The 26,972-nt window shown below is 40.6% G+C and overlaps 1 protein-coding gene across 4 annotated transcripts in view; it reads left to right on the forward strand.

The window, feature by feature from the left end:
- DPP6 (dipeptidyl peptidase like 6) overlaps positions 1 to 26,972 on the forward strand; it is a 560,172-nt gene that overhangs the window by 439,208 nt on the left and 93,992 nt on the right. For all 4 annotated transcript variants that reach the window (XM_051611181.1, XM_051611183.1, XM_051611180.1 and 1 more), the window contains exon 7: positions 14,376 to 14,457. In XM_051611181.1, coding sequence (XP_051467141.1) covers positions 14,376 to 14,457 — 82 coding nt within the window. The remainder of the gene's footprint in view (positions 1 to 14,375; positions 14,458 to 26,972) is intronic.

Genomic DNA, 26,972 nt, shown 5'->3' on the forward strand with positions numbered 1-26,972 from the left:
CTTTATAGGACAGCTAATATATGCCAATGACATAGACTCAAAAAATCTTACATGAAAATGAGCATGAGGTAGAAGAAAGAGTAAAAATTTCTGAATGGATTTTTAATTTCTCCCTTTTTTTTTTTGTTATTTCATCCATCTCACAGATTCTTAGTAAACTCAGGGTAGACACCCCTACTGCTTTTGCCACATTTGCTGTCTGTTTTCAACTACCCATGGTTTTCAGTTCACAGAATCACAGAATCTTAGCGGTTGGAAGGGACCTCAAAAGATCATCCAGTCCAACCTCCCTGCCAGAGCAGGATCACCCAGAGCACATCACACCGGAACGTGTCCAGGCAGGTTTTGAATGTCTCCAGCAAAGGAGACTCCACAACCTCCCTGGGCAGCCTGTTCCAGTGCTCTGTCACTCTCACAGGAAAGAAGTTTTTTCTGATGTTTACATGGAACCCCCTATGCTCCAGTTTGCACCCATTGCCCCTTGTTCTATCACTGGACATCACTGAACAAAGCCTGGCTCCATCCTCCTGACACTCACCCTTAACGTATTTGTAAACATTGATGAGGTCACTCCTCAGTCTCCTTTTCTCCAAGCTAAAGAGACCCAGCTCCCTCAGCCTTTCCTCATAAGGTAGATGTTCCACTCCCTTAATCATCTTTGTGGCTCTGTGCTGGACTCTTTCAAGTGGTTCCCTGTCCTTCTTGAACTGAGGGGCCCAGAACTGGACACAAGATTCCAGATGTGGCCTCACCAAGGCAGAAGAGAGGGGGAGGAGAACCTCTCTTGACCTACTAACCACACCCTTTCTAATGCACCCCAGGATGCCATTGGCCTTCTTGGCCACAAGGGCACATTGCTGGCTCATGGTCATCCTCCTGTCCACCAAGACCCCCAGGTCCCTTTCTCCTACACTGCTCTCCAGCAGCTCAGCCCCCAACCTGTACTGGTACCTGGGGCTGTTCTTCCCCAGATGCAAGACTCTACACTTGCCCTTGTTGAATTTCATCAAGTTTCTCCCTGCCCAACTCTCCAGCCTGTCCAGGTCTCACTGGATGGCAGCACAGCCTTCTGGTGTGTCAGCCACTCCTCCCAGTTTAGTGTCATCAGCAAACTTGCTGAGGGCACACTCTGTTCCCTCATCCAGGTCACTGATGAAAATATTGAACAGCACCGGTCCCAGCACCGACCCCTGAGGGACTCCACTAGTCACAGGCCTCCAACTAGATTCTGTCCCACTGACCACAACTCTCTGACTTCTTCCTTTCAACCAGTTCATGATCCACCTCACTACCTAACCATCAAGAGCACATTTCCTTGTTTTCGCAGGGGCAGCTGGCTAAGGTCTCATTTTCCTGGGCTGAGGTGTGTAGAGAGGCTATGTTCAGTTGAGCTTTACTGCATGACACCCATTTTTCTCCCACCGTTCTCCCAAAAACGAGCTGCTGGCGCCGGGTGCCATCTAGTGGAAGAAGCCTCTGCGCTGGCTGCTCGTGGTGGCTGGTGCGAACATCTCCGACCCGTCCCACCTGCTCTCCTCTGAACGCTGCTGCTTTTCACATGTACCTGTGTCTGCTTTAGAAGTATTTTTGCAAGGCTCGCCCCACAACCCCACAGTTTCACTTCTGCATTGTAACTGCCAGCTGGCTGTCATGTATAGGTACTGTGGTGGCATCTGCCAGTCTACGTATGGAACAGGGAGCTCTCGTGCAAGGTGCTGGGAAACACTAGGACACAAACTTCATGTATAGTTATGTCCTATTTTTTTTTTTTCCTAACTCTAGGAAATGAAAATGTAGCAATGCAATGTGGGCAACAACTTGCTTATGAAATCCAGACAATGAAAATTGTTATATTCTCTTGTGGGTTTTCATAATGCTGCTCTTCCTGCCTCCGATATGGGTGGTCTTAGTTTAGGCAGGGTTTTCATGGTCAGGCCATGACAGACCAGAATGTTCCCCTAACTCTATCACAGGATTTCCCTCACCAGTTGTGAGGTCATTTCATACCAGTGCATATTATTGGCCCACTAGTTTGATCTGGCACTACAGATCCTAAGCAAGAGCTAATTTTGGATTGCTGTCCAGTGGGCCTCCTCTGTCTTTAACTTTATGCTGTGGTTGGAAGAAATTCTTTTCTTTTCTTTTCTTTTCTTTTCTTTTCTTTTCTTTTCTTTTCTTTTCTTTTCTTTTCTTTTCTTTTCTTTTCTTTTCTTTTCTTTTCTTTTCTTTTCTTTTCTTTTCTTTTCTTTTCTTTTCTTTTTTTTCTTTTCTTTTCTTTTCTTTTCTTTTCTTTTCTTTTCTTTTCTTTTCTTTTCTTTTCTTTTCTTTTCTTTTCTTTTCTTTTCTTTTCTTTTCTTTTCTTTTCTTTCTTCTTTTCTTTGCTTTTCTTTGCTTTTCTTTGCTTTTCTTTGCTTTTTTCTTTTCTTTTCTTTTTTTCTTTTCTTTCTCTTCCTCTTCTCTTCTCTTCTCTTCTCTTCTCTTCTCTTCTCTTCTCTTCTCTTCTCTTCTCTTCTCTTCTCTTCTCTTCTCTTCTCTTCTCTTCTCTTCTCTTCTTTTCTTCACAGTTTTGTGTTGATTTTGCATTCACCAGAATAAAGCCCAGCATAAAGCATCCATTTCCTCAGATCTCCCAGTGCTCATCCAGTTCTGCATGAACCACTTCCCTCTGAGCACAGCTAATTGGCAGGGACTGGTGCTGATCCCTCGTGCTGACCTCTTTCTTGCATGAGCTCTCAGCACCGTGTTGGCACATCCAGCTGTGGCACATCAGTGGCTGCTCGCAAATGTGCTTATAGGGAACAGGGAGAAAATCAGCAGTTATTCCCACTCCTCATTGATCCCGTGTTTGGGAAGGAGGGAACTGTGCACAGTTACCCCTGTGCAGTGTCCATATTTCTTCTCAAATTTATATGGTGTAGTCAGAGGAACATGGTAAGAAGATGACAAGGGCAAGTTCAGCTGAGTTCAGCTCTTTCTGCTGAAGGTCTGTGAAGTGCTGCATGTGTGTCCCACACTGAGCTGCTAGTAACTTCAAGAGAAGTCCCATGGGAGGAGTGGCTGGCTGCAAAATAAGCATTGGAGATCCACAGAAGTGATAACAGGAGAAGGAACTGAGCCCATGCTTGACTTAAATTTTCCAAGCGATATCTAGATCTCTCTGCAGAGCTCTCCCTGGTGTTCCTGTCTCCTTCTATTGTACAAGCTACTGGCAGGAAAGAAGTTAAAGTTAATTGAAGAAAACTTAATCAGATTTTTATGTACCCGATTATATAATATTTTCACAGACAACGAGGTTTTCCTTGCACATGCTCCCATTTCCATGTTTGCAGTAAAAGGAAAATGTGTTTCACCATTTTAAATTATGGTTAAAAAAGCTTCAGGGAATTGGTTCTGCCACGGACATCTGCCTGCTTGACCAAGACTATTCTGTTTTATTTTGTTCTGGGCTGTTATGCCCGTTCTCTGTAGCATAAAAGGATCTTCCCATACCTCCATGTCCCCATCTGCAAAGCAAGGACAGAAATATTTCTTACCCCACAGAGGTGACATGTGATAATTACTGTAGAGAGTGCTGCACAATTTCACTCTTTAACATTTAAAAACTTGTACTAGAGCCCACATTTTATTTTAAGAGGAAAAAGAACTGTAATTAGTAGAATCCGTTTTCAGCTATTTCAATTTTACTTAGAGGAGCTGATTTTTTTTACCCCAACAATTGTATAGAGAGGTTGAAATAATATACATAACTATAATAAATTATAGTTTCAAAAATGTATCTAAAACCAAATAGCAATATGAAATCTGTTAAATAAGTAGAAAAAAACCATATTCTGCAGTTTGTGAAGCATCTGCTAGTGTTACTTCTTCTTTCTCCTCCCTCTTTACCAATTATCATTCCGTAGTTTTTTTATTTTTGAGATAGTTTATGTGGTTCATTAAGGCACCTCTGCTGAATAGTGTGTTGTCTCTTATGCCAGACCAGAACTTAAAACAAAATCGTGATGTGGTATGTTTTTTAAGTTGTATTTTGACAACAGAAGACTGGCCCTTGAAATAGTTAAACTTTGTAGCTTGATTGTGGAGCTTGACCTTAAATCCTCTAAAGTGGATAGGAGTCTTTCAGTTGGGTTTACTGGCATTTGGCTCAAGCCCTGATGGAGCCATTGGGCTTCTTGCTTTTTATAATAATCTGAATTAAACACTCTGTAAATCACTGGAACAGTAGTTAAATAACATACTGGTTTATTGCTTGTGAATACAATTTGTAGCTCTTTAAAAAGAAAGAGCCAGCATTTCATTAAGCAAAGCTGTTATTTGGGCATCACTCCCATCCAAGCAGTGGCAGGTTGAAAGCAGCTCAAAAGGTAATTCAGGCAAGACCCTTGGCTGTGCTGGTGGGAGGAAATCCACTTCAGCAGCTCAACACCATATCATTTCCCCAGAGGATCTGCCATTTGCTCGCCCATCTTGGTCACTGCATTGCATTTTTAATGTGAAATGTTCCTTTTCTGTGTAGGCAAAGCAATTCTTATCACATGCTTCTCTCTTCCACAGTCAGTTGTGATGTGGGTGGACACCTTAGAAACCATGTATAGTGATAATAATGAATAGGCCCCTGATGGGAGGATTTGATATTAAAAATTAAGTAATGACTGCTGAGACTAAAAAAAAAAAATGTCTTGGGTAATTAATAGTTAGATGCAACTGTTAGCAGACTAGCAGTGAAAAGACCAGCAACCAACTTCTTTATGTTATAGAAAAGGTCAATAGCTTATAGCTCATCAGGGGGAAAAAAAGGGAGGAAAGAAGAAAGATTTAAAGTCTCCCGTAGTGTTTGTCTGAGGCAGCACCCCCTGAAATGGAGGCAGGGTTCTTACTAAATTCAATTATTGAATAAAATGTGCTTTGCTGGGTAGATGCTCATGTGGATTTGGAAGTGTTCTCGTGTCTCAGCGCGAATGAACCTCCTCCAGTCCCCATGCTGTGGTCAGCTTCCAAACCATAGACACTGCTGCAGGGTGCAGGCACATCCCAATGCTCCAACACTGACCACCACCAAAACCTGGTGTGTTGCCATGGGTTTTCCTCCTCTTTCATGCTTGGTAAGGTTGAGTTAGTACATAGATTTTTGACAGAAAAGGGAATAAGAGACATGTGTAAAATGATGGTGTGTAGCATTACATAGTCAACGAGCCACAGCCCGTACAACAGCTGTTTCCATGCATCACCTTCCCAGAAATAAAATTGTTATGCTGGGGAAATGTCATAGTGGGAATAGGGATTTTGTAGTTTGGGTGGGTTTTTTTTGTATTTTTGTCCTAATTTTCAAAGTTCTGGTTTTCCACTAAAGTAGGACCAAGAAACAGGCATTTCCCCAGGGCATCATTTTTCCTTCGCTGCTGTTGGGCTGTGGAGACACCCTGCAGCACGGGCCTTGATTATTTGTTGCTCTGGTTGGATGATAAACTGTTTCAGCTTACTTAAACTCTCAGTGTGGTGTTGTTTGATTACACAGCACAAAGAATGTGCACTGCATGTTACAAAACAGACTCATTTTCCTGTGGGCAGCTGAGAAAGAAAACAGTTTTGAGAACCCAAGCTTGCAAGTTAACGAGCATTTCCTCCATGTTGTGGGGTTTAATAAGGCCTGGGCTCAGGTTATGTAGTGAAAGCCATATAGGGACCTGTACCCAGTCACTGAGGACTATGTTTGATCTGTGCCCCACCTCTGAGGAATACGCAGTGCTATAGTACTTTTGTGCCTCAGTGGTGTCCTGGGGCTCCCTTTCATCCTTCTGTGGCCACTCCACAGGTAGACACTAAGCAAATTTAAGAGGCTGAAAATCTCTAGTTATCTTGGGATCCTGCCCACTTGGGGAGCTCAGAACACACAGGGAAGAGGGGAATGGGGAAATGTAGAAAATGTAAGAAATTATCTTTGAGTGGAGAAAGGGTGCTGCAGCCAGGGCTTTCCTTGATCCAGTAACCACTGAAGAAGTCTCTTTATGGCCAAGGGGATATACTGCCAGGCTGATCACCCAGATTGTGTCACACCAGCCCTGATGTCTCTTCACCTCTTACCCTACACTTGTAGCTTCACCACAAATTTGAGGAGATAAGACAGGAATAGAAAGGGTTACTTTTCCATGGCACAAATGAGGAGACAGAGGAATGAAAGAATGGTCTGTATGCAGAGTTCTAAAATCAAAACTTACACCCCATTTCAAGCACAAGCATTTCCTCTTGCGTGTGTATTGAGATTTTATAGATCTCTGTTATGAGGCAGAACTGTAGGGCTAGAGAGGTATTTTTATCCCTTTAAATAAGGAGAGTGTTTTAAAATCCACTTTTAAACTGCATCTGAAATCAGGTTAATTGTGGTATTGCTTAAAAGAGATCATATCACTATTGTTAAGACATGGAAATAATGGCTCTACTAAGTGTGTGCCTCACTGATGAAGGCATGGTCTATGGGGGGAGAGGCTGTTTAGAAGACTATTGTGTTTCAGTATTTCTGAAAACCTACACACAAACCTCAAAGATCTTCTTGTTGACATTAGAAGTAAGATTTGCTCAAAGACTCCTAGTTTTCCAAAAGACCCAAAGAACACTGAGTCGTTCTGGTTTTCTCTGAAACTCGGTAACACAATCTGTTAGGTTAGTTTAGAGCACATGCCCAAGAATCAATCTCTTATCCCAATTAAAAGTGTGACCTAGCATCCAGTGAAGTCATAGTGTAACAAGGCACTTCTAGTTGTTCTGGTAGTAGGAGATCACAGCTGTGTCTCATTTTATGTACTAATAATGCCATATTGCTCTCTGCAGGCATCACATCATGGTGCTATATTTTTATTAGGGTTTGGAAGTCAGACAAGGGCAGCTGGATGGAAAATAGCAAGGTTTCATCACAAACATCCTTTCCTGGTGACTAGCAGAGTTGCTCTGAAGAACCTCATCGGAGGCTCATTATTGTTGAGATCTTCCCAGTTCATTCTTCAATATCTCAGTGCTCATTGGGTTGTTTCTCTTCAGCATGTGGGGGTTTTTTGCCTGTATTTTCAATAGCTGGTCTTTGGGTAGCTGCAATTCTGACTAGTCTTCTTAATAGCATTCAAATTTTCCATGCTTCTGTTGTAGATAAATAGACTTGAAATCCACTTCCTTACCTTGTGCCTTGAGCAGTTCTGAGATCAGAGCTGGCAGAGAAACCTCTATAGAATAAGAGAAAATTACATGAGTAAGAAAAAATTACTTTTAAGTGGTTGTGTTTATCACCTGAATGCTATCACCTCACATTGTCTCTTTAGAAGACAAAATATGACTCCAGGAACAAAAGTTCTTTTTAAAAATGCAATAAAAAATTCACTCTGTCGTCTGTGATTTAGAGGGGTCACATGAGAAACGTGATAATGTCATCATTTTAAAAGTAAAGCTACTGGTATCTAAGAATCATTTCCACTGTTTGCTTACTCAGGCAAACCTAGAGATTTTGATCAAAAGCTTGCAGTCCTCCAGCCAGTGTTACCATGACTCCTACGCATTTACCAGTCTCCTCTGCATTTTGAAATCAGTTTTTGTAGACCTTCACTGGAAAGGCAAGCCTGTCATTTTACTTCATTCCCAATAAAAGTTGGTGGCTCCTTTTCTGACAAGTGGTTGATTTTAAACTGGTATTAGTATTGTGCAAGATTTTACAGGCCCAGTACCAAATATTAGATTGAGGGATGTTTTTACAGGCACAGGCAAACCATAATCAAAAAGACATCTTGTTAGCTTGAATCTGAATGGATTGCCAAATTAGGGACATATGTTTTAAATTCCCTTTCTTTTTGTTTTTTATGCTTTAAATCCATAGAATTCATCTTGGTGGAAATGACTGGTGAGCACAGTTGTTTTTAAGAACAACTGAATTATTTGATATGTACCTGTACCTGAAATAAATAAGTTCAAGTTGCTTTTATTACTTCCTTCTACTTTTGTTCACTGAAAAGTGCTGTAAGGAAACTATGTGTATGTGTGTCGCAGACAAGCCTAGATGAATGGAAGAACCTTCACCATGTATTTAAGCACTTTTATTAGAATTCTAGGGGAATTGTTTTACTTGCATTTTCTGACAGCATGATTCCTTGATTATCTGTTTGGCAAGTCTTTGATTCCCATTTGTATCACATTTTATTCTATCTCAATGCAAGTCTCTGCAGGGCTGTGCATCTCCTGGGCAGCAATTTTCTTGATGGCACCTGTCTTCTCCTTGGTGAATACTGAAGTAAACTAGTCATTGAATTGTTTAAGAATATGTTTTCACTCCTCAAGAAATGGCATTCCTTCTTCTTGGAAAACTTTTCCTCTTTGTCCAAGTCCTTATCTTTGGTTCTTTGTATTTATGAACATGTTTTACCTGCTGTTTTTTTCTTTTAGCAAATTTTCACCCATGCACTTTTTTCTCATCATGCATCAAAAGCATTTAAATATTTTCAAGTTTCTGGTTCTTCGTAGCCCTTCCAGATACCTTCTTGACATGGTGGTTAATATTTCTTTTTTTAGAAATTTGTCTAAGCCACTGTCTGATTTTATGCTATTAGAAGCAGACACGAAGTTCTGGTGCTGAGATACTTAGTTTAGATAGACAGTTTTTTGTATTTAACAACAGAAAAGTGTTAAAATACTGTGAGATGATGTGCTTAGGGCTATTGTCTTTCAAAATATTCATTGTTGTCTTGATGCAAGTAACAAGAGGAGATATTTATTCCTTCTGCACACTTGTTTTTTAACTGTCTTTACTTCTCATCTTGTTTGCATATGCTACTTAAATCTTTATGGACTTTCTATCCTTTCCAAAATGATGGCATGGTTAAGCAAGGCGCTTCAAAATTGTCCTTAAGAACTCACTCCAGGTCATATACCTAGTTTTAGTTATTTGTTTAGAGGATGGACATGTCCGCACAGCCTCTGGTGCAAATGGTTGCTTTTTTGCTCACATTGGCAGCATATACAAAGAATTTCCATAGAAATCCTATTGTTCTGAATTTAAAATTAAAATTAAAAGTTATTAAAGCAGGCCCTAGAAGAACAGCCTGTACAGTTCCCCAGATTTGACTGCTTTTATCAGTTTCAGACTTTTTCAGTCTAGCGTTGTAAAACATTCTTTTTTTTAAAGAAAAGGAAACTCTCCCTCAATTACAGTGGAAAATTTCTGGGTTTTTTTAAAGTTGCTTTTGAAGATCTTATTACAGAATGGTTTGTCATGTTTGAGCTCGGAGGGAGACTCAGTGCCATCAAGACTCTGAGGGAAATTGGTCTTCTTTAGAAGAGGAGAAAATGTCAGAATTGAGAAGACATAGTTGTAAAAATTTCAACAAAGCAAAATATGCTCTCTTTAAAACTACTTCCTCATTAGTCATGGTATTTTTAAGTTCAAAACCAGGCAACTTGCTAGATTTAATTAATTTGTTTTATTCTACATAGATGTTCTGATCTGAATTACAAGCAAAAATGATTTAGCCAACAGCACACTAATTGCACTCAGGAATTTTCCCTTTTTGGAAATATTGAGGGGAGACTTTTTGGCAGGAAGCATCATCTAAATGAGCAAATTTCACAATTTACCATATCAGTAATGTTTTTTTGAACAATGTGCTGAAATCATGCCTGTGTCTGGCACAATTTAACAATCTCGGCTCCAGACAATGTCATCTTAATGTGAAAGAATTTATACAGCACCTGCTCCATCTTCTGTCTGGCCTAAAACATTATTATTCCCTTCTTTCCTGAGCTTTAAAATCAATCATTTTAAGAGGTGAAAGAAAAAACAGAAGTACTTTAGCAAAGCCTTTCCATTGCTTAGGCTGGAAATGAAGATTAAGGATTTTTTCCTTAAGGAAGTCATGAAAAGGGTGTGAGGATGCAATGAACCTAGTCCTTGGTGCAAACCAATAAGAGGGGCTGCCTGGAATTGCCCATTTCCAAGCCAGCATCCTGCACAAATGAGCTCACATGGGGAAGGCTCAGATCCAACCAAGGCCTAATTCTGAGGATCTATGAGGAGCAGTGGCTCTTTGGAGAGGCTGAGATGACCCATAATATTGAGTTGAGAAAAAATATAGAATTTCAAGCAGACAGTTTTGGAGGTGAAGCAAGGGTGTAGCTATGGAGGACTATATCTTATCAGCAGTAACACACCTCTCAGAAAGAGCTGAACAGCATGAGATCCCATTTATGGAAGCACTTGGATAATGGACAAGTGCTCCTGGGATATAGGTGTGCATTGGTCTGACTCCCTTAGGGGATTCTTTCCAAGAGGAACTAAAGGTCCAGAATAGTATGAGATGATTGGAAATGTGTTTGATAGCTGCTCTCCAGATGGGCTTTCAGTTTGATCACTAGGAGCTTCCCTGGGGAGAGTGGGAGAGGGTTGTGGCCATCCCACCTGGAGCAGCTGTGTAGATACTCTTCCTCCTCTTTCTATAGGTGATGGACTTGTAAAGAGGTTGCTTGGGGCTGCCAGGGAGGTAGTCCATGGTTATTCCACTGCAGACCATGTGCCCAGGGTAGCCCAGGTAGCCATGTGGGAATCTGGTCTTTTCTGGTAGGATTCAGACTTAGGTGAAATCCATTTCCATGCCACCTTCATGCTGACAGCCTGGTGTTCCTTGGCCACTGCTAATTCAGCCCATCCACAGATCATTCCCTCAGCTTCTCTGAAGCCTGCTAGATCAGGCTTGGCAAGGAGGGATGTCCTCTCAATCCCCTTGCACATGACGTGGAAGTTTTCTGCAGATGAGGGAGGGAATGTTGATACTCTGGGGAAGAGGATTCTGTTCAGAAGAGGTGAGAAACAAGCCAATATCTATCAAGAAGAAAATATCCATCTCTCAGGTGTGTCTGGGTTGGGGGAAACTATGATCTCAGACTTCTTTCATAGCCTGTGGTAGAAAAAAATAGCTCACAGGATGAGGATGGATGCCTGGCTGCCTCCTACCTTCAGTGGTCTGCATCACAACCCAGATGTGTATCCTGTCACCTGCTCAGTACAGAGGCAGTTTGTGGTAACTTAAGTTTGTAAATCAGGCACCTCCACACAATATGCAAATCCACCAGTCAGCCTTTCTAGCCACGTATTTTTCAGAAGGTTTCAGGGCAAACAAACAAGATTTGCTACAAAAAGACGTCTCCCAGCCATTTTTAACAACTTGAGAAGCAATTCAGGAGATGTAATTCTATTTTCCCACAGCCATACCGGAGAAAGAGAAAATTACTTTGCTTTTTTTTTGTCTGCAGCAGAGATTTGTGCTGGTAGATGGAACGTAGTGTTTTTCCTCCTACCTTATCACCTACCAAAGTTGGGTTATGCAGCATTCTCACTGCTTAGAGCTTTCCTCTTCTAAGAGATGATGCAGTGAACAGAACTGACAGGACTTGTTTGAGCTCTGGTCTGAGTTATTGGCTCTAATTGCTGTGTCTGTCCCTTAACTCCACCTGCATTATCTGAAGCTTAACAGGGTTGAATTTGTACAATTTGTATAATGTGTTTACATAGGGGTGATATTTCCCCTGCTATTTGCAATATCTTGCTCCTCTTCTCACCATGAGTAAAAAAATAGAACTAGATAGCTGGTTTGACAAATAGTGAAGTACATTTTTTTTCTCCCATTAAAGGTTTTGATTTAGTGTTTTTCTCTCTTCCTGCTCCACTCAGAGGTTACTCTCTGTTCAGATAATCAAGATAGCCAACCAAAGAGACTGAGTCTTAACAGGAATAGCTGACTTGAAACTCAAGTAGCTAATGCATAAAAGCATGAAAAGATCCAGAAGAAGCTGTAGGGCTTTTCTTACTGGAATTAGAATTTTGTTACTGCTATTTTGGTCCCTACAACTACCTGAAAGGAGGTTGTAGGGAGGTGGCCTCTTCTCTCAAGTGAACAATGACAGGACAAGAGGAAATGGCTTGAAGTTGCATCAGGGGAGTTTTTGACTTGATATTAGAAAAAAATTATTTACCAAAAGAGTGAATGGACACTGGAACAGGCTGCCCAAGGAGGTGGTGGAATCACCATCCCTGGAATTGTTTAAAAGAAATATAGGTATAGTGTGTGGCGACATGATTTAAGCTCTGAATGGGTAGATTAGGTTGTAGTAGGGGGATTTAGGTTATGGTTGGACTTGGTGATCTTCAAGGTCCTTTCCAACCAGGATAATTCTAGGATTCTATTCTATTTGTAGGAGTTCATTATGAACTTTATGTGTTCTCTTATTCATACCTTACAAAAATTACTTTAGACTACCCAAAAAGACACCGTCTGGTTAAAAACCAGGAGAAGAAAAAACATCATTTTACTCCACCAGCAGGAGTTGTGGGTGACGCTTTGCCTATAGAGCCAAAAGCTATCTGGGCACCCTTCAGACTTGAAGGGTCAGTGCTCAGCAATCCCTTCTTGCCCCTCCACATTTCTAATGGATCCTTTCTGCATCAAAATTTAATCTTTAGCATTTTAATTGTGATCTGCTCCACAGACCACTTCCCAGAGGTCCTGCAGACATTATGGATTATGGTTTATAATCACTGATGATGGATTATGGTTTGCAGCCTCCTAGCAAGAGAGCTGAAGTTGCTGTTGCAACTGCAGGAGTTATGGAAGGGGGAAACCATTGGCATCAGTGTCCTCATCTTGGGTCTGCCTTGATTTTAGGTGGCCTTTGAACAGGAGCTCACAGGAAAAGTCAGGTGTGTTTTTTTTTCACATTGGAAAGACTGCACAAAATAAAATTCTAAACATTCCTCTTGCTGCTGTGTTTGGAGATGCTACAGCAGCTCCAGTGCAGTGGGATTGTGCAGCCAAGGGTATTCTGGCCTGAGAGGACAGAACCAGAGTGTAACTATGGTACAACACTAGGTCACAAAACAGACAATAAAAATAATTCGGTTAGTGTCTAATTATTGCATTCAGATTTGTTCTGTTTTGAAAATATGGTCTGGAAAACATTGCCTTTAATAAAGACATAAACTCTGTACAAGAGAAGGGCTTTTGTTTAAAGACTGGGCAGGCTTTAGCTCTTTTCTCTGGTTGTCATAGAATCACAGTGTCTGGGCTTGGAAGGGACCTTGAAGGATCATCTAGTCCAGCCTCCCCCACAGTGTACAGGGACCTTTGTGAATAGATCAGATAGAATAGATCAATAGAATTTGAATTGCTCCGAGCCTGGTCAAGCCTGACCTTGAATGTTTCCAGGGATGGGGCCTCCACCACCTCTCTGAGCAACCTGTTCCAGTGCTTCACCACCCTCATTGTAAAGAACTTCTTCCTAATGTCTCATGTAAATCTACCCTGCTCTAGTTTAAGACCTCTGCCCCTCATCCTATAGCTACGCATGCTTGTAAACAGTCCCTCCCCAGCTTTCCTGTAGGTCCTCTTCATGTATTGGAAGGTCACTATAAGGTCTCCCTGGAGCCTTCTTCTCTCCAGGCTGAACAATCCCAGCTTTCTCAGCCTGTCTTCACAGGAGAAGTGCAGTGCCTTCAAATTCCTATCTGTAGGCCAGGGATGATAATACTCTTTTTAAAACCATTTGAGCTCAGCTAATGAGATATACTGTATACAGGCTTTATTAGTGTTCTTATTTGTAGAATATCACTATACACAGAGTTGTAGCAATATAACTTCAGAATATGTAATGTAATTATTTGTGCTGAGTATAAATACAGTCAAGACAATGTTGTCTGTGCTGCTATAAAGTTACATTATGCTGCTCTGACATTTACCAAGAAATCCTCCTTTTTCTGTATTGCATTTGTTCTGCTACAAAATGAAAGTAATGGATGAATGAACAAGAAAAGCATTTTGATTTTATTTATTAAAACAAATAGATACTTGGTAATAATGGGAGCTTTTCCCTTCGAAGCCAGGCTGCCTATTAGTTGCTGAACTTTTCTGCTGTAATGTTTAAAGGAAAAATATTAGGCAGAAAAGCCATTGGGCAAAGAAGATAAAACTATGGGGGGGTTGTGACAGTATAATAATAATAATAATAAAAAATTATTATTAATCCTTTGTGGACATCATCAGTGTTGATAAATACAATTACTTTGTTTGCTACCCCTTGACTAATTCTTAATGCTTAGGCAAGTCATCAGTGGAACAAATGTGTTTAACTTTGTATTAATAAGAAACAGAAATTGTCAGTTAAATACTTGATATTACCAATGCTTGCTAGTAGTGCTTACCTTAGGAAAAAAAATCTATTTAAATCTGACACTAAATATTAGAGTATTCCAACTGAAAAATGCCTTATGAGGTCATGATAGATTTCCAAAGAAAGTCTGCACCAGCTTAAATAAGGATATTTCTGAAACTGAAATCTTATTTTTCTCTTTTTTGCAGGGATCCCCAGAATTTGTATCCCCCTGAGGTCAGCAATGCAAAGCTTCAATATGCTGGTTGGGGTCCAAAAGGGCAACAGTTGGTAAGAGAAAGAACAAGTGTGCAACTTACCGTGGTGCTAATGTTTGGAAATAAAGAAAGAATTATTCTTTATTGATTAGTTTATTGAAGCCTATGTGGTAGATTCTAACATCTTTATGAGGATTGTTTTATCATTAATTTATTTATAACATTTCCAAATATGTATGTTTACTGCAAAGTAATTGTGTCAGAAAATGCAGGGAAAGAACATTTTGTGGGAGCTCTTTGAGGAGATGCACCTGCTTCTCCCAGTGTTGGACACAGGACAGATTATAGACATATAGACAGTATGATTTAATTAGCATATCATTGCTTCACAAGGCCATCTTCAGAATTGCAAACTTGGCACTAGAGGTATTTGAATAGTAGCAGCTCTGTTTGGAGAATGCAGCTCTCTAGAATGGAGTTGCCCAAAACTTGCCCTCTACTTGTTTGCAAAATAGACAAAAGTAGAAATGTATTCTGGAAAGTTTTCAGAGCTGGCTTAAAAAAAAAAAACACCAACAAAACAACCACAAAAAACACTTGTCAGGGATTCATTGTTTTTCATGGAGTCTTTCATCCTAAAACAATCCTGAAATCTCCAGTGTTCTGTCCCTCAGCCACTGCCATCTTGGATTTGCCCATTTTTCAGAGCATATATTTCCTGGCCAGATCCCCTGGCTTCGTTTCCTGGTGCAAATCCAATATTAAGGTTTTGCATATTCCAAACACTCTCTTTCTCCTGTAACAAGAAAAGCAAAAGTGGCATCTTCTTTTTTTTGATACGGAATTTTTGTACCAAGAAATGAGCTTTAGAAGCTCATTATCAAAGAAAATCTAGCACATGTCTCCTGTCCCCAGTCCTTTCTTGGGGATTTTTTGCCTGTGTCCTTAACTAGATTGTTTTCAGATTTTGTGATTTAAAAAATAGCAATAGGAGACATGCCAGTCTGAAAATCAGGTTGGAGGAAACAACAGATACAGGAACAGGGAAGTCTCTCCTCCCTCTGCTCCATCGGGAAAATCAGGTTTGGGGGAGTCATCAACCTCAAATCTGATAAGAGTGGAGATGCATCAGCCTTTGCTTCTACACCAAATGAGATCTGGGGAGCTCATGTTTTTTCACTACACACATGTACATGCTCCACCTTCATCCTCTAACGTGCTCTTTCAAATTCTGTAATCCACTGCCCAGCAGGTCACTGCTGAGCAATTTGTGCCAGTTCACAGAGACTGGGATCTGATCATGACCAAACTCTTCTATCTTCATTAGGTGAGAACCAATGTGATCTCTTCATCAGGCTTCAGGCCAACTGGTGACAATATACAATCAGTTGATAACACTTCATGTTCAGAATGAGAGACCACCTTTAGGACATGGCAAAGAAAGCAAAAACTGAACACCAGATTTTTATTCACCGTTCATTAGCTCTATTTGGTTTAAGTCTAACAAGCTGAGCTTCACAACGTATAGTGAAAGCTACATCTGCTAAATGAAAACTATCTTTGAGTTGCATTAGTAATTTTCTCCATTTCACAAGTGAATCTTCCTTTCTTTTATATAGTTTTGTTGTGAACTTGAGTGCCTTTAGCACCTTGAGTTCCAGCATGTTATTGATTCATGTTCATGTCAGTTTTATCAAGCTGAATGGGTGCACTTAGAAAGAAGATTTAACTTTTTATGATACCAAAGTCAAGATGACCAATTTACATCCTCTATTGCCTTCTCTATCAAAGGAATGTAGCTATGCAGAAAGGAAAAATATTCTTATAAAATGGGCAAATTATTTATGCAATAGAACAGTATATCCAGTCCAGGAAAATAAAAGTCTTCTTTATTCCCAGCTTTATATTTCGATACTGAAATAATTGATACCACTTGCTACCATTTTTTATTAAGAAATATACAGTGAAAACTTAATTCCCTAGGAATTCCCTAAGACATTAAGATTAGTACATGTCCCTTTTGTGGGACATGTGGCAGACTTTTTAAAAGTAATTTCAAATATTCCTGTTACTATTTAATTCCATATGAATCTTGAAAATATCCTGAAATAGGGCATTTGTTCTCTATGGGTTTTTTGTTATTTGGTTTGGTTGTTGGGGTTTTTTTTTGGCTTCCAGATGGGTAAATCTGTTGGCCTATAATTCAGCTGTATTCCCTGTAGTAGAATTATATAATTGGTTAGGTTGGAAAAGACCTTCCAGGTCATCAAGCCCAACCATTAACCTAACTTTACCAAGTCCACTGCTAAACCATGTGCCTAATCACCATATCTACATAACTTTTAAATACATCTAGGGATGGTGACTCCACCACTTCCCTGGGCAGCCTGTTCCAGTGCTTGACAACCCTTTCTGTGAATAAATTTTTCCTAATATCCAGCCTAAACCTCCCCTGGCACAACTTGAAACCGTTTCCTCTCGTCCTGTCGCTTGTTACTTGGGAGACGAGACTGGCACTTGCCTCTCTACAGCCTCCTTTCAGGTAGTTGTAGAGAGCAATAAGGTCCCCCCTCAGCCTTCTTCTCCACAGACTTAATAGTCCCTGCTCCCTCAGCCACTCCTCATAACACTTATTGTCAGGACCCTTCACCAGCTTCACTGCCCTTCTCTGTACCCACTACAGCACCGTGATGTCCTACTCTGTCCTGTGGCACCCAAAACTGAACACAGTACTGTTCTTGCATGTGGAATCAGGGTATGTGAGGAGAAACACACTGGTAGTTTAAGTGTTTTCTTGCATGTCTCTAACAGATATGCCTTTTTGCTCTTTTTCTTTAAAATAAAATTATAGCTGTAATTTATAAAATAAGCAGGCTTTTATATGCATCAACATAATCTATTTATAGCTAATGATCAGCAGAGAACTGCTAGAGGAAAAAAGGGTTTTTAAAAGACATCTATAAGCATTATAAATGAGATAGAGAAAATATACAATGCTCAGTGGTCTGTATTTCAGGACTAATTGAGTTATTCAGAATATAATTGCCAGTGAAATTTGTGTCTTCTTCTGTGGGAAGAGCATCAAGTGCAAAGAAGCAGAGAAAAATTAAAGTCTATTTAGACTTCAGAGTGTCAATGTCTTTGATAAGTGTAGGCTGGGTTATGTTGTAGGAGAAGGAGGGAAAAAATATCAAGTGAGATGGAAAGGAATGACATGCTGGGAATTGTGTGTCAGCTCCCCTGGTTCTAGGTGGTCACAGGGACCAACCCATGTGGGAGTGCTTGTGGCTGGTCCTACAGCTGCTCAGAGATACCGAGCATGTGCCAGTGCTGCTCACAGTAGCACCTTTCTGTGCACAGCCTGCAACCCAGCTTCATGCTTCATCTCCCAGGAGAGGTGGGAGCAAAGGGTGGGTAAGTTTTGTGTCACCTTGAAGATATTCCAGCTTTCAGGAAATGAAAAAATTTCCCCTTGAAATCTCCTGGTTTGCTTTTCTTTGGCAACACAAAAGAGAGGCAGGGCAGGAGAGTAAGAGGGCTTGGTTCTGAAATATTTTTTTTCCCTTTGTAGCTTCTATTTCATCCTTCCTAGGGGAACTTTTGGTCGCTGTGTCTGACCTCTTTCTCTCTTGCCTGTCTAATAATTCAAAAAAGAAAGAAATCTGAAACAGAAGCAGCCTGAATGAGTTGCATTCTTTGTGATTAAAAACAAACAGTGGAACATTCCCAGGAGCAATTTTCTATTTATCTTGTTTTCCTTTGTCCTTACTCATTAAATTACATGCCAATTTTTAGATGATGAACTCCTCAGAGCATGGTTCTTGACTTCTTACTAGCCTGCAGAATGCCATTCATGCCAGCAGAGCTGTATAAATGATGGCAGATACTGGATCTGAGAAAATCTGTATCAGGAGATCAGAATGCAAAAAAAAAAACAAACCCTCCCTCACTTCTGGTACTTCAGAAAAATGCTGCAGCCTTTCTCAGACCTCAGACAAAGACTTAACAAAATAAGTCTTTCAAAGCTGTTAGAAGAATTGAGCCCTTACCAATACAAGCACCTGAGTGAGTAGAAAGAGCCACTAATTTCGGTGCAAGAAGGAACACATTTTCTAAATGTGGCTTTTATTAAAGGGCTGATTCCTCTCATTTGTCCTATGACATGAGCCATCATTTAAGCCTTTGTACAATGGATGAAAAACACTGTAAGATTGAAATAGCACTATCTCATGCTCAGTTTATCTGGGTGTAAATGACCGTGTAAAATGTCTACGAAAAAAAATCCATCCTTTCCGTGGTGCTACTGGCAGCCCAGTCCCCCTTAGTTTTTGATGGCAACAGCCCACTGGCTTTCAGCATGATGCTTGGTGGTTTTCAGTGAGTGGTCTGTATTATCCTCAAACAGTTTGTTTGTTACTTTCTAACAATATGAGAGTCTTGGTTGCATTATAGGATTGCAATGAAGTGTTAGGTTGTGATTTGCCCTATTCTCTGTATGGTTATCTTTGTAAAAGTCTTCACCCCTGAGATTTCCTCTCTTTTTATGTTCTTGCCATTTATGACTCACCAGCTACCCACATTTGGAGATCCAATTCTGCCATGAAAAAGCTTCTTTTAATTGATCTTATTGGAATATTTTACCAGTTTCATCAAGTTACATCTTTTAGAGCGAGGTTCTGCCCACGTGCAGAGGACTTACATGAAGTTCCCATGGTACATTTGCCCCTGTGCAAAGGTGAATACTTGCTATCACCCTGAATTCAGTTTTCAAAAAATGTGTGCAGCTGACAGGCCTCTTTTTTATTAAAATATGTAAATATGTATATATAAGTACAGTGTGGAGAGGTTCCTTTGCTGGTTTGCTTGGCAGCGTGGCAAGAGGAACCCTTTTTCCCTTCAGAACCGAGACTGTCTAGTTCATGTCAGTAGATGAAGTGCACAAGGAATCCAGAAAATCTGAATTTTTCAGGATGCCTTTATCTAAATTATCACAAAATGGTCACATCTAGGCTCAAAATACTTGCTTTGAGGACAAGCTAGGTCTGTATGTGAGCCCTGTTTCTAAAAGGAAGGAGGAAGCACTGGGACTGCTCTAATAACAGGCAGAGAATATTTGCCTGCATTGGCAGCACTAAAATGCAGTTCACGGGAGTTGATAAACTCCAATTTCAAAAGCAGAAGAACTTCTGCTCTGCTACTATTTTCCTTTTTTTAATTTTTTTTTTTTTTTTTTTTAAATCAGAGTCTGTAACAGCCCTGACAGATACTGATGATAACAGTGACACATCAGATGCTGGGTGAAGCAGTTCTGCATAATTTCAGTGGCAGCAGTTTTAATTAAAAAAAAAAATCTCTCTCATAAGTCAGAGTATATATATTCTTCAGCAAAGAGAAACATTTTTTGAGGTTCTCCTGGCCAGTAAGTCTTTTATTGCTTCTACTGTTTCTTTAAAGTACCAAAATATACAGGAAGAGGATAAGATTTGCTGACAGTTTTGCATGGCATTGCACTTACTGCAGTCCCACAAACAGGTCAAAATGGGTTTCTCCTGCTTTCATAGTCAATGAACCTTTTCCAGTGTTAACTTTTCTGGAGCAGGAACTACCTCTTATTCTTGTAGTTCATGCAGCAATCAAGTGTATGGTTCTAAAGTAATAGAAGTTAGGTTTCACAGCAGGTGCAGAAGTTTTGTTAAGAAATCTCTATTTCAGTGAAATGCAAATGCCAGGAAAAAAAGGCCTAAGTCTTTCAGCTCCTACCATGTTAGAGGTTTGCAGGTGCCCTCAAACAATGAATGCTAATGCAGGTAAACAGCTTAGTGTCATAGAATCATAGAATGGTTTGGGTTGGAAGGGGCCTTTAAAGGTCATCTAGTGCAACCCCCCTGCAATAAGCAGGAACAACTTCAACTAGATCAGGTTACTCAGAGCCCCATACAACTTGACCTTGAATGTTTCCATGGATAGGGCGTCTACCACCTCTCTGGGCAGCATGTTCTGTGTTTCACTACCCTCATTGTAAAACATTTCTTCCTAATATCTAGTCTAAACCTTCCCTTTTTCATGTGGGGTGGCCCCATGTGTTAGGAATTGTTATGAATGTTTGGAACTAGACTATAATGATGACAAGGTAGAGTGCATTTGGTAGAGTGCAGCAGATCAGGCTGAGTACGGTTATGCAGTACATGCAGAACAACCAGGTGATCAGGCCCAGTCAGCATGGGCTCATGAAGAGCAGGTCCTGTTTGAATAACCTCATCTCCTTCTGTGACAGGGTGACCTGCTTATTGGATGAGGGAGGGCCTGTGGACGTTGTCTACCTTTACTTTGACACGGTTTCCCACAGCATTCTCCTAGGAAAGTTGGCTGCTCATGGCTTGGAGGTGCACACGCTTTGCTGGATAAAAAACTGGTTGGGTGGCTGGATCCAAAGAGCTGTGGTCAATGGAGTTAAATCCAGTTGGCAGCCAGTCTCGAGTGGTGTTCCCCAGGGCTCAGTGCTGGGGCTGCTCCTGTTTAGCATGTTTGTTGATGATTTGGATGAGGGGATAGAGTGCACCCTCAGTGAGTTTGCAGATGACACTAAGGTGAGTGGGAGTGTCGATCTCCTTGAGGGTAGGAAGGCTGAGCAGAAGGATCTGGACAGGCCTGATCAATGGGCAGAAGCCAATGGCATGAGTTCCAACAAGGCCAAATGTCAGGTCCTGCACCTCGGCCACAACAACCCCCAGCAGTGCTACAGGCTTGGGGGGCAGTGGCTGGTGAGCTGCTCAGCAGAGACCTGGGGATGCTGACTGACAGCCAGTTGAACATGAGCCAGCAGTGTGCCCAGGTGGCCAAGAAGTTCAACACCATCCTGGCCTGCATAAGGAATAGTGTGGCCAGCAAGACCAGGGAGGTGATCCTGCCCCTCTACTCGGCCTTGGTGAGGCTGCACCTCAAGCACTGGGTGCAGTTTTGGGCAGCACAGTATAGGAAGGACATGGAGGTGCTGGAGAGGGTGCAGAGAAGGGCAGCTAGGCTGATGAAGGGTTTGGAGAACAGGTCTTATGAGGAGAGGCTGAGGGAGCTGGGGCTGTTCAGCCTGGAGAAGAGGAGGCTGAGGGGAGACCTCATTGCTCTCTACAACTACCTGAAATGAGGTTGTGGTGAGTTGGGTATTGGCCTCTTCTCCCTAGTGACCAGCGACAGGACAAGAGGAAATGGGGTCAAGTTGTGCCAGGGAGGTTCAGATTGGATATTAGGAAAAAATTCTTCACAGCAAGAGTGGTGAGGCATTGGAACAGGCTGCCCAGGGAGGTGGTGGAGGCACCATTCCTGGAGGTGTTAAAAAAATGGGTGGACGTGGTGTTTCTGGAGATGGGTTAGTGGTTAGGGGTTGTAGGGTGGATGGTTGGACTTGATGATCTTGAAAGTCTTTTCCAACTTTGATGTTACCCCCTGTCCTATCAGTACAGGCCCTGCTAAAAAATTTGTCCCCAAACAATAGTCCCCAGCCATAGCTGGTACACAGCTTATTCTCATAGATATTACTCTCTAAAAAGTGCAATGCAAGTTAGAGAATTATTGTAATTCATATCTAAAACATTTGAATGATAGATCCTGCTGCACGAGGTGAGAACCTGTCTAGATACAAAACACTGGTTAAGTGATGACACCTGGAACTAAACTGGAGTGACTTCTCTGATGAGCAGGTTTTTCCTTGCCTGAATTTGTGCCTGTCATGCCAGCTTAGTTCCAGGCAGAAGGGCTGCATAGATATCAAGAGAGGATGACTATTTTCACAGGAGGTACTGAATCATTGGCTGTTCTTCTTAATCCAGCAGAGCTTTTGAACTGCTGTGTGTCTAATTGCTGTAGGTCTGTTTGTCTCCACCATTATTCCATAGATTTTTACATCATTATTTTCAACCTGCTGTTCTTTCTCCTTTTTGTTTTGCAGTGACATCTGAATCAATATTTAACTGTGGTCTGCTGTATGTAATTATTCTGCCTTGATTATCTTGCTAGTTGCAAGGAAGGAAAGCATCCCCCCCACTCTTTCCTAATGTCTATATAAGCCCTGTTTAAGCATGGTGAGGGATATTCAGACAGTTTTTACATGATCCCTGCATTCTGGGAAAACAAGAGTTTCAGAATAATTATATCCTGCCTCTCCTTCATCCCCTTTTCCAGTGTAAGGATATGAATTCTTTAAGGAAACCCCAGTAAGACATGTGACATGCACACTGAATACCTGGATAGGTTACTATGGTTGTGGATTCCCCTTCCCCTCTCCCCACATTTTATTCAAATAATTCCATCCACTGTAAAAATATTTTTTGTTTGTTGTTTTGTGGTTTTTTTTCCTTTGATGCTCTGCTCTTTGATAACAGTGGCAATAGTGTCCTATATTTTTTTTTTGCACATCCTTGTCATTTCCTTTGGCACCAATGGGCTTGATGTGTTTGGTCCTCACTAAAGGGAAGCTTTGGCACAGTCACTGTTATGAGTTCTGCCGAGAATGGTTTTGTCCTTTCCCATCTCAGTATTCTTGGTACTGTGTTTTCATCGGTGGCAGAAGAGCAAGATATTTAAGATAACTGAAGATGCTACAATAACTATTCCTGAAAGAAGATGTAGGCGATTATATTGTAAATTAGATGTTGCTGTTTACGTGGGCTGGAAAGATTTCAGAGGAAAAAATGAAATGTATTATTTCTTGTAGAAGCTTTACCAATAAATCAAAGAACAAATTACTGCTTTTGCATCTAAATATGAGACATGGGATGATGTAGTGTTTAAGGCATCACCCCTGGAGGTGAGACACTGCCATAGGCTTCCTCTGTGACTTCATACACCTCACCTTGTTTTCTGGTGAAGTTACAGCATGAAGATGGCAATAGATTCCTCCCCTACAGTGGACTTACAGAATTACTATATTAAATATTGCAGATCTTCACACTCTGCATTATGGGAACGACAAGAAATGCATGGTATGCAAGTATCCATGGACTTGCTAGCTTAGAGTGATTCATATCTGCACTTCTCTTCCTTTATACATTTCCACGTTTCATCATATGCTCCTGCAGCTGCATGAAGTGCACAGTTCCTAACAGTGCAACACTCTAGTGTAGGGTTGGCTCCACTGAAAGTAATTCCCTATTACAGAGATTTAAAATGTTGATATTACTTTAATTTCAATTGTGCTGTGTGGATATTGAACATGTAACTTTTGTTATGGGCATTTTTTTAACTTTGGAGTTCTAACAGCTGCAAGTATGTGCATACGGGTTTCTGGCATCTTAGAAAACCCTGGTTGATAGATGATGTCCATTGAAAGAAGTGCTTATCAGAAGTGCTGTTCTTTTAGAGCTGCTACTCTGTGCCATGCAAATAGTTACCTTTTTCATAGATAGCAGCAATTATTGGTGAGTCTGTGTTTCAGTGACAGATGTTAGGATGCCATGAGCAGGACTCAGCAGTGCCATCAAAGGGCCTGTGGAGCAGCTCAACTTCATTTGTGGTGGCGGTCTCTCCTTCCCCAGAAACTGCCATTTTACAGAGCTGTGAGAAACCTTCAGGAACAATTCTGCTAGCTCTGCTCTTCAGCTGCTGGAATAGATGTTGATGGTTTGTATTAATAAACACTGTATTAAAGAGGAATATTACGCTGACTAGCTCACTGTCCGAGGTCAGATGTGTTCCTCAAGGAACCCTGAATCCCAGATGCCAGTCTTTTTATGCTGACAAGTAACCTCTGTGCTCTCCCTTGGCAGATACTCATCCTGTAATACAATAAAATATTTAAAATGAAACTCTGTATCATCTTACATTAAATAATCTAATTTATAGGGATGCCCTACATAACCATCAGTGATATTAGGTTACAGAATACAAGATAATCCATCAAGCAGAACTTAAAAGCAGAATCAGACTTCCATACTAAATGGTACATTTACTGATACATTCTTAAATACACCAAGGCAGTTATAAATTTAAATAACCCCATTATAATCCAGGGCAAGAAAATCCAAGCAGATATGTTTCTCTTTGTTGAGATGAAATAAACCCTCTTTTCTTGCCTGAAGAACAGAAAATAGAACAGTGTATTTTTCTTGAAACATGTATTTTTAAGTCTCCAGCATCATGATAATTGCTTATTTGGGTGGACTCTGGCAGATTCTAAGTGTGATTAGAATCTGTATGTCTTGTGGATTAGGCTACTCACAGAATACAAATGGAAATGCAATGTGTTTGTGATGATGCAATGTCAAAAATGTAGAGAAGCTTGTAGAAACTTGAGAATAATATTAATGCACTTAAGGACTCAAGCTGGCCAAAGCAAGAAAAAAATCGTGTCTGTGCCTAATTTAAAAAGCAAAGAAGTTGGGCATGTGTCTCCAGATCATAGAATTCAGTAATTACTCATATAGTCCATTATATGGGACTTTATCTCATGTATCAGTTTTGCCGGTCTCGAAATGCCTCTAAAGACCTTAAAACCCACAAGATCCTACAATCTCTTCTGCTTTCCAAAGGGAATCTTAACATTTCTTCGATAAAAGGTCTCCAGACCTTTCTGAATCCTGTAGACACACCACAAGGGTGATTTAGTAAGAATGGTCATCTTAGAAAAATCTTTACTGTTTCTAACAAGGAATTGCAATACATGAGCTTTATAGAACATGCTTAACAGCTCAATATTATTACTTGCAGCAGACCTGTATTTTCACTAGACTTTCTTTTGCTGCTGAAATACCTATACAAGCCATTCTTATTGCCCTTCTTTCCTCTCACTGAATTCAATTCCAGAAAAGCTTTGGTTTTCCTAACCCCATCCATGCACAACCAGACAATGTCTCTATTTTCCTCCCAGGTCACTTGTCTCTACCTCTTTTATACTCCCCTCTAATGTTTGAGTTGTGTCAGGGGCAACGTACTCATCCACACAGGCTTCCTGCCTCCTTTGCTTTGTTCTGTACACATTGGGATGGACTGTTCTTAAGCTTGGAAGATGTGATCCTTAAAAATCTAGTAACTTTCCTGGACCCCTTTTCTCTCCAGGGCTCTATGCCATGGGTTTCTTCCAAGCAAGACCCAGAACAAGTCAAAGTCAGATTTCCTAAGTTCTTCTCACGATCCTGAACTTCACCACCTCATGGTGTGTGCAGGCTTCCTACAGAATCATTTGAAAACTGGTGTAGTAGTCCTCACTTTAGTCTAAGTGCCACCTTTGCCCGTTTTTGGGTAGTGTAAATTTGAATTAAAGTAAGCCTTATCTATTTGTTGTGTGCCTTCAGAAACTGCCATATCTTCTAAATCCTTGGCTTGGTAAGGAGTTAGCTTCTTACTTTGAATTAAAGCAAAGATAAATCCTGGTGTGAAAGCCTGAAAGTGTAGCCTTTTCTGCCAGTATTTTTTCAAGATGTGATTCTCTGCAATGTCTTGATCATGTGGAAGAGTTTCATTGGTCGATCACTGGTTTTAATAATGGCATTTTGGTTTTGTAAAGACAAAAAGTTGATTTAAAAAATCTTTATCTCAGTCCTCCATCATAGTTATCTGTCTTCTTTCCCAAATTATGAACACGAACCATTTGATGGGGAGAATGAAAATATTTTGACGTTTTTTGTCTTCTTTTTTCCCACCTGCTATCAAGCGATATTTAAATGGTAACAAGAAAAGCCTAATTAAAATATCATGCCTTATTATGTAAGCTCACTGGTGAGGAGCAGTTTATGGTTTTATTACTTTTTTTTGAAAAACTGATAAGAGTTGGCGTAATCATGTCATATGCATTAAGAACAACACTCATGACAGAGCACATTAATGGAAGCTATTTGAACATCAAAGTTTGCTTTTCATGAGGTTCAAAAGAAGAAATTCACAGAATATTCATTAAAAAATGCATAGTCAATCAGCAACAAGCTTTAGAACTGATTTTTAATTGAACATCTATTTTTCTGCTGCAGTCGATGTAAGAATGATAACTGCAAAATACCAAGACCTTTCCTTGATATCCCAAAGTGAAAACACAAGTATCATATCTGCTTCAAGATGCTGCATGGACCAGGATGAGCGTGCTAATTCTGCATAGTGAAGGAAAGTTTCAACTTGGAGAAGAGAGCAGGGCATCTTTCTCTCTTTGCAGTTTTTCATTTTCACAGTCCTCAGCTTCCAGAATTCATATGACAATAGAAAGACAAAACTGGCTTGAGAAAGCTCTCTCCAATGTATTTAGATAGCATTGGAGAGCACTAGAAGTGGAGGAGAGAGAGGAGGTCTTTCTTTGTGTGTTTCCAAGAAGAGCTTGATGGTGCTTAAAACTATTTGTGTTCATGATCTGACATTTCCAAACCCTGGTTACATGCTGTGACTGTAAGAAAGAGCATAGAAATAAAGAGGTAATTCTTTTCCACTTCTTGGACATATTGGGAGGCTAAACTTGTGCATTTTCCTGAGGCTTTCAGACATTGGCAGTGTGCAGTAGGAGATGTAGAGAGCAGGATACATGCAGCAACTGTGTTTCTTTCTTATTCAGTAAAAGGGATTTTACAGCCATAGCTCTGCCTTTGCAGAAGGAAGTATGAGTTCAAGTAAATATCA

The sequence above is a fragment of the Apus apus genome, chromosome 2 (assembly GCF_020740795.1).
Source record: "Apus apus isolate bApuApu2 chromosome 2, bApuApu2.pri.cur, whole genome shotgun sequence".
NCBI lineage: Eukaryota > Metazoa > Chordata > Aves > Apodiformes > Apodidae > Apus > Apus apus.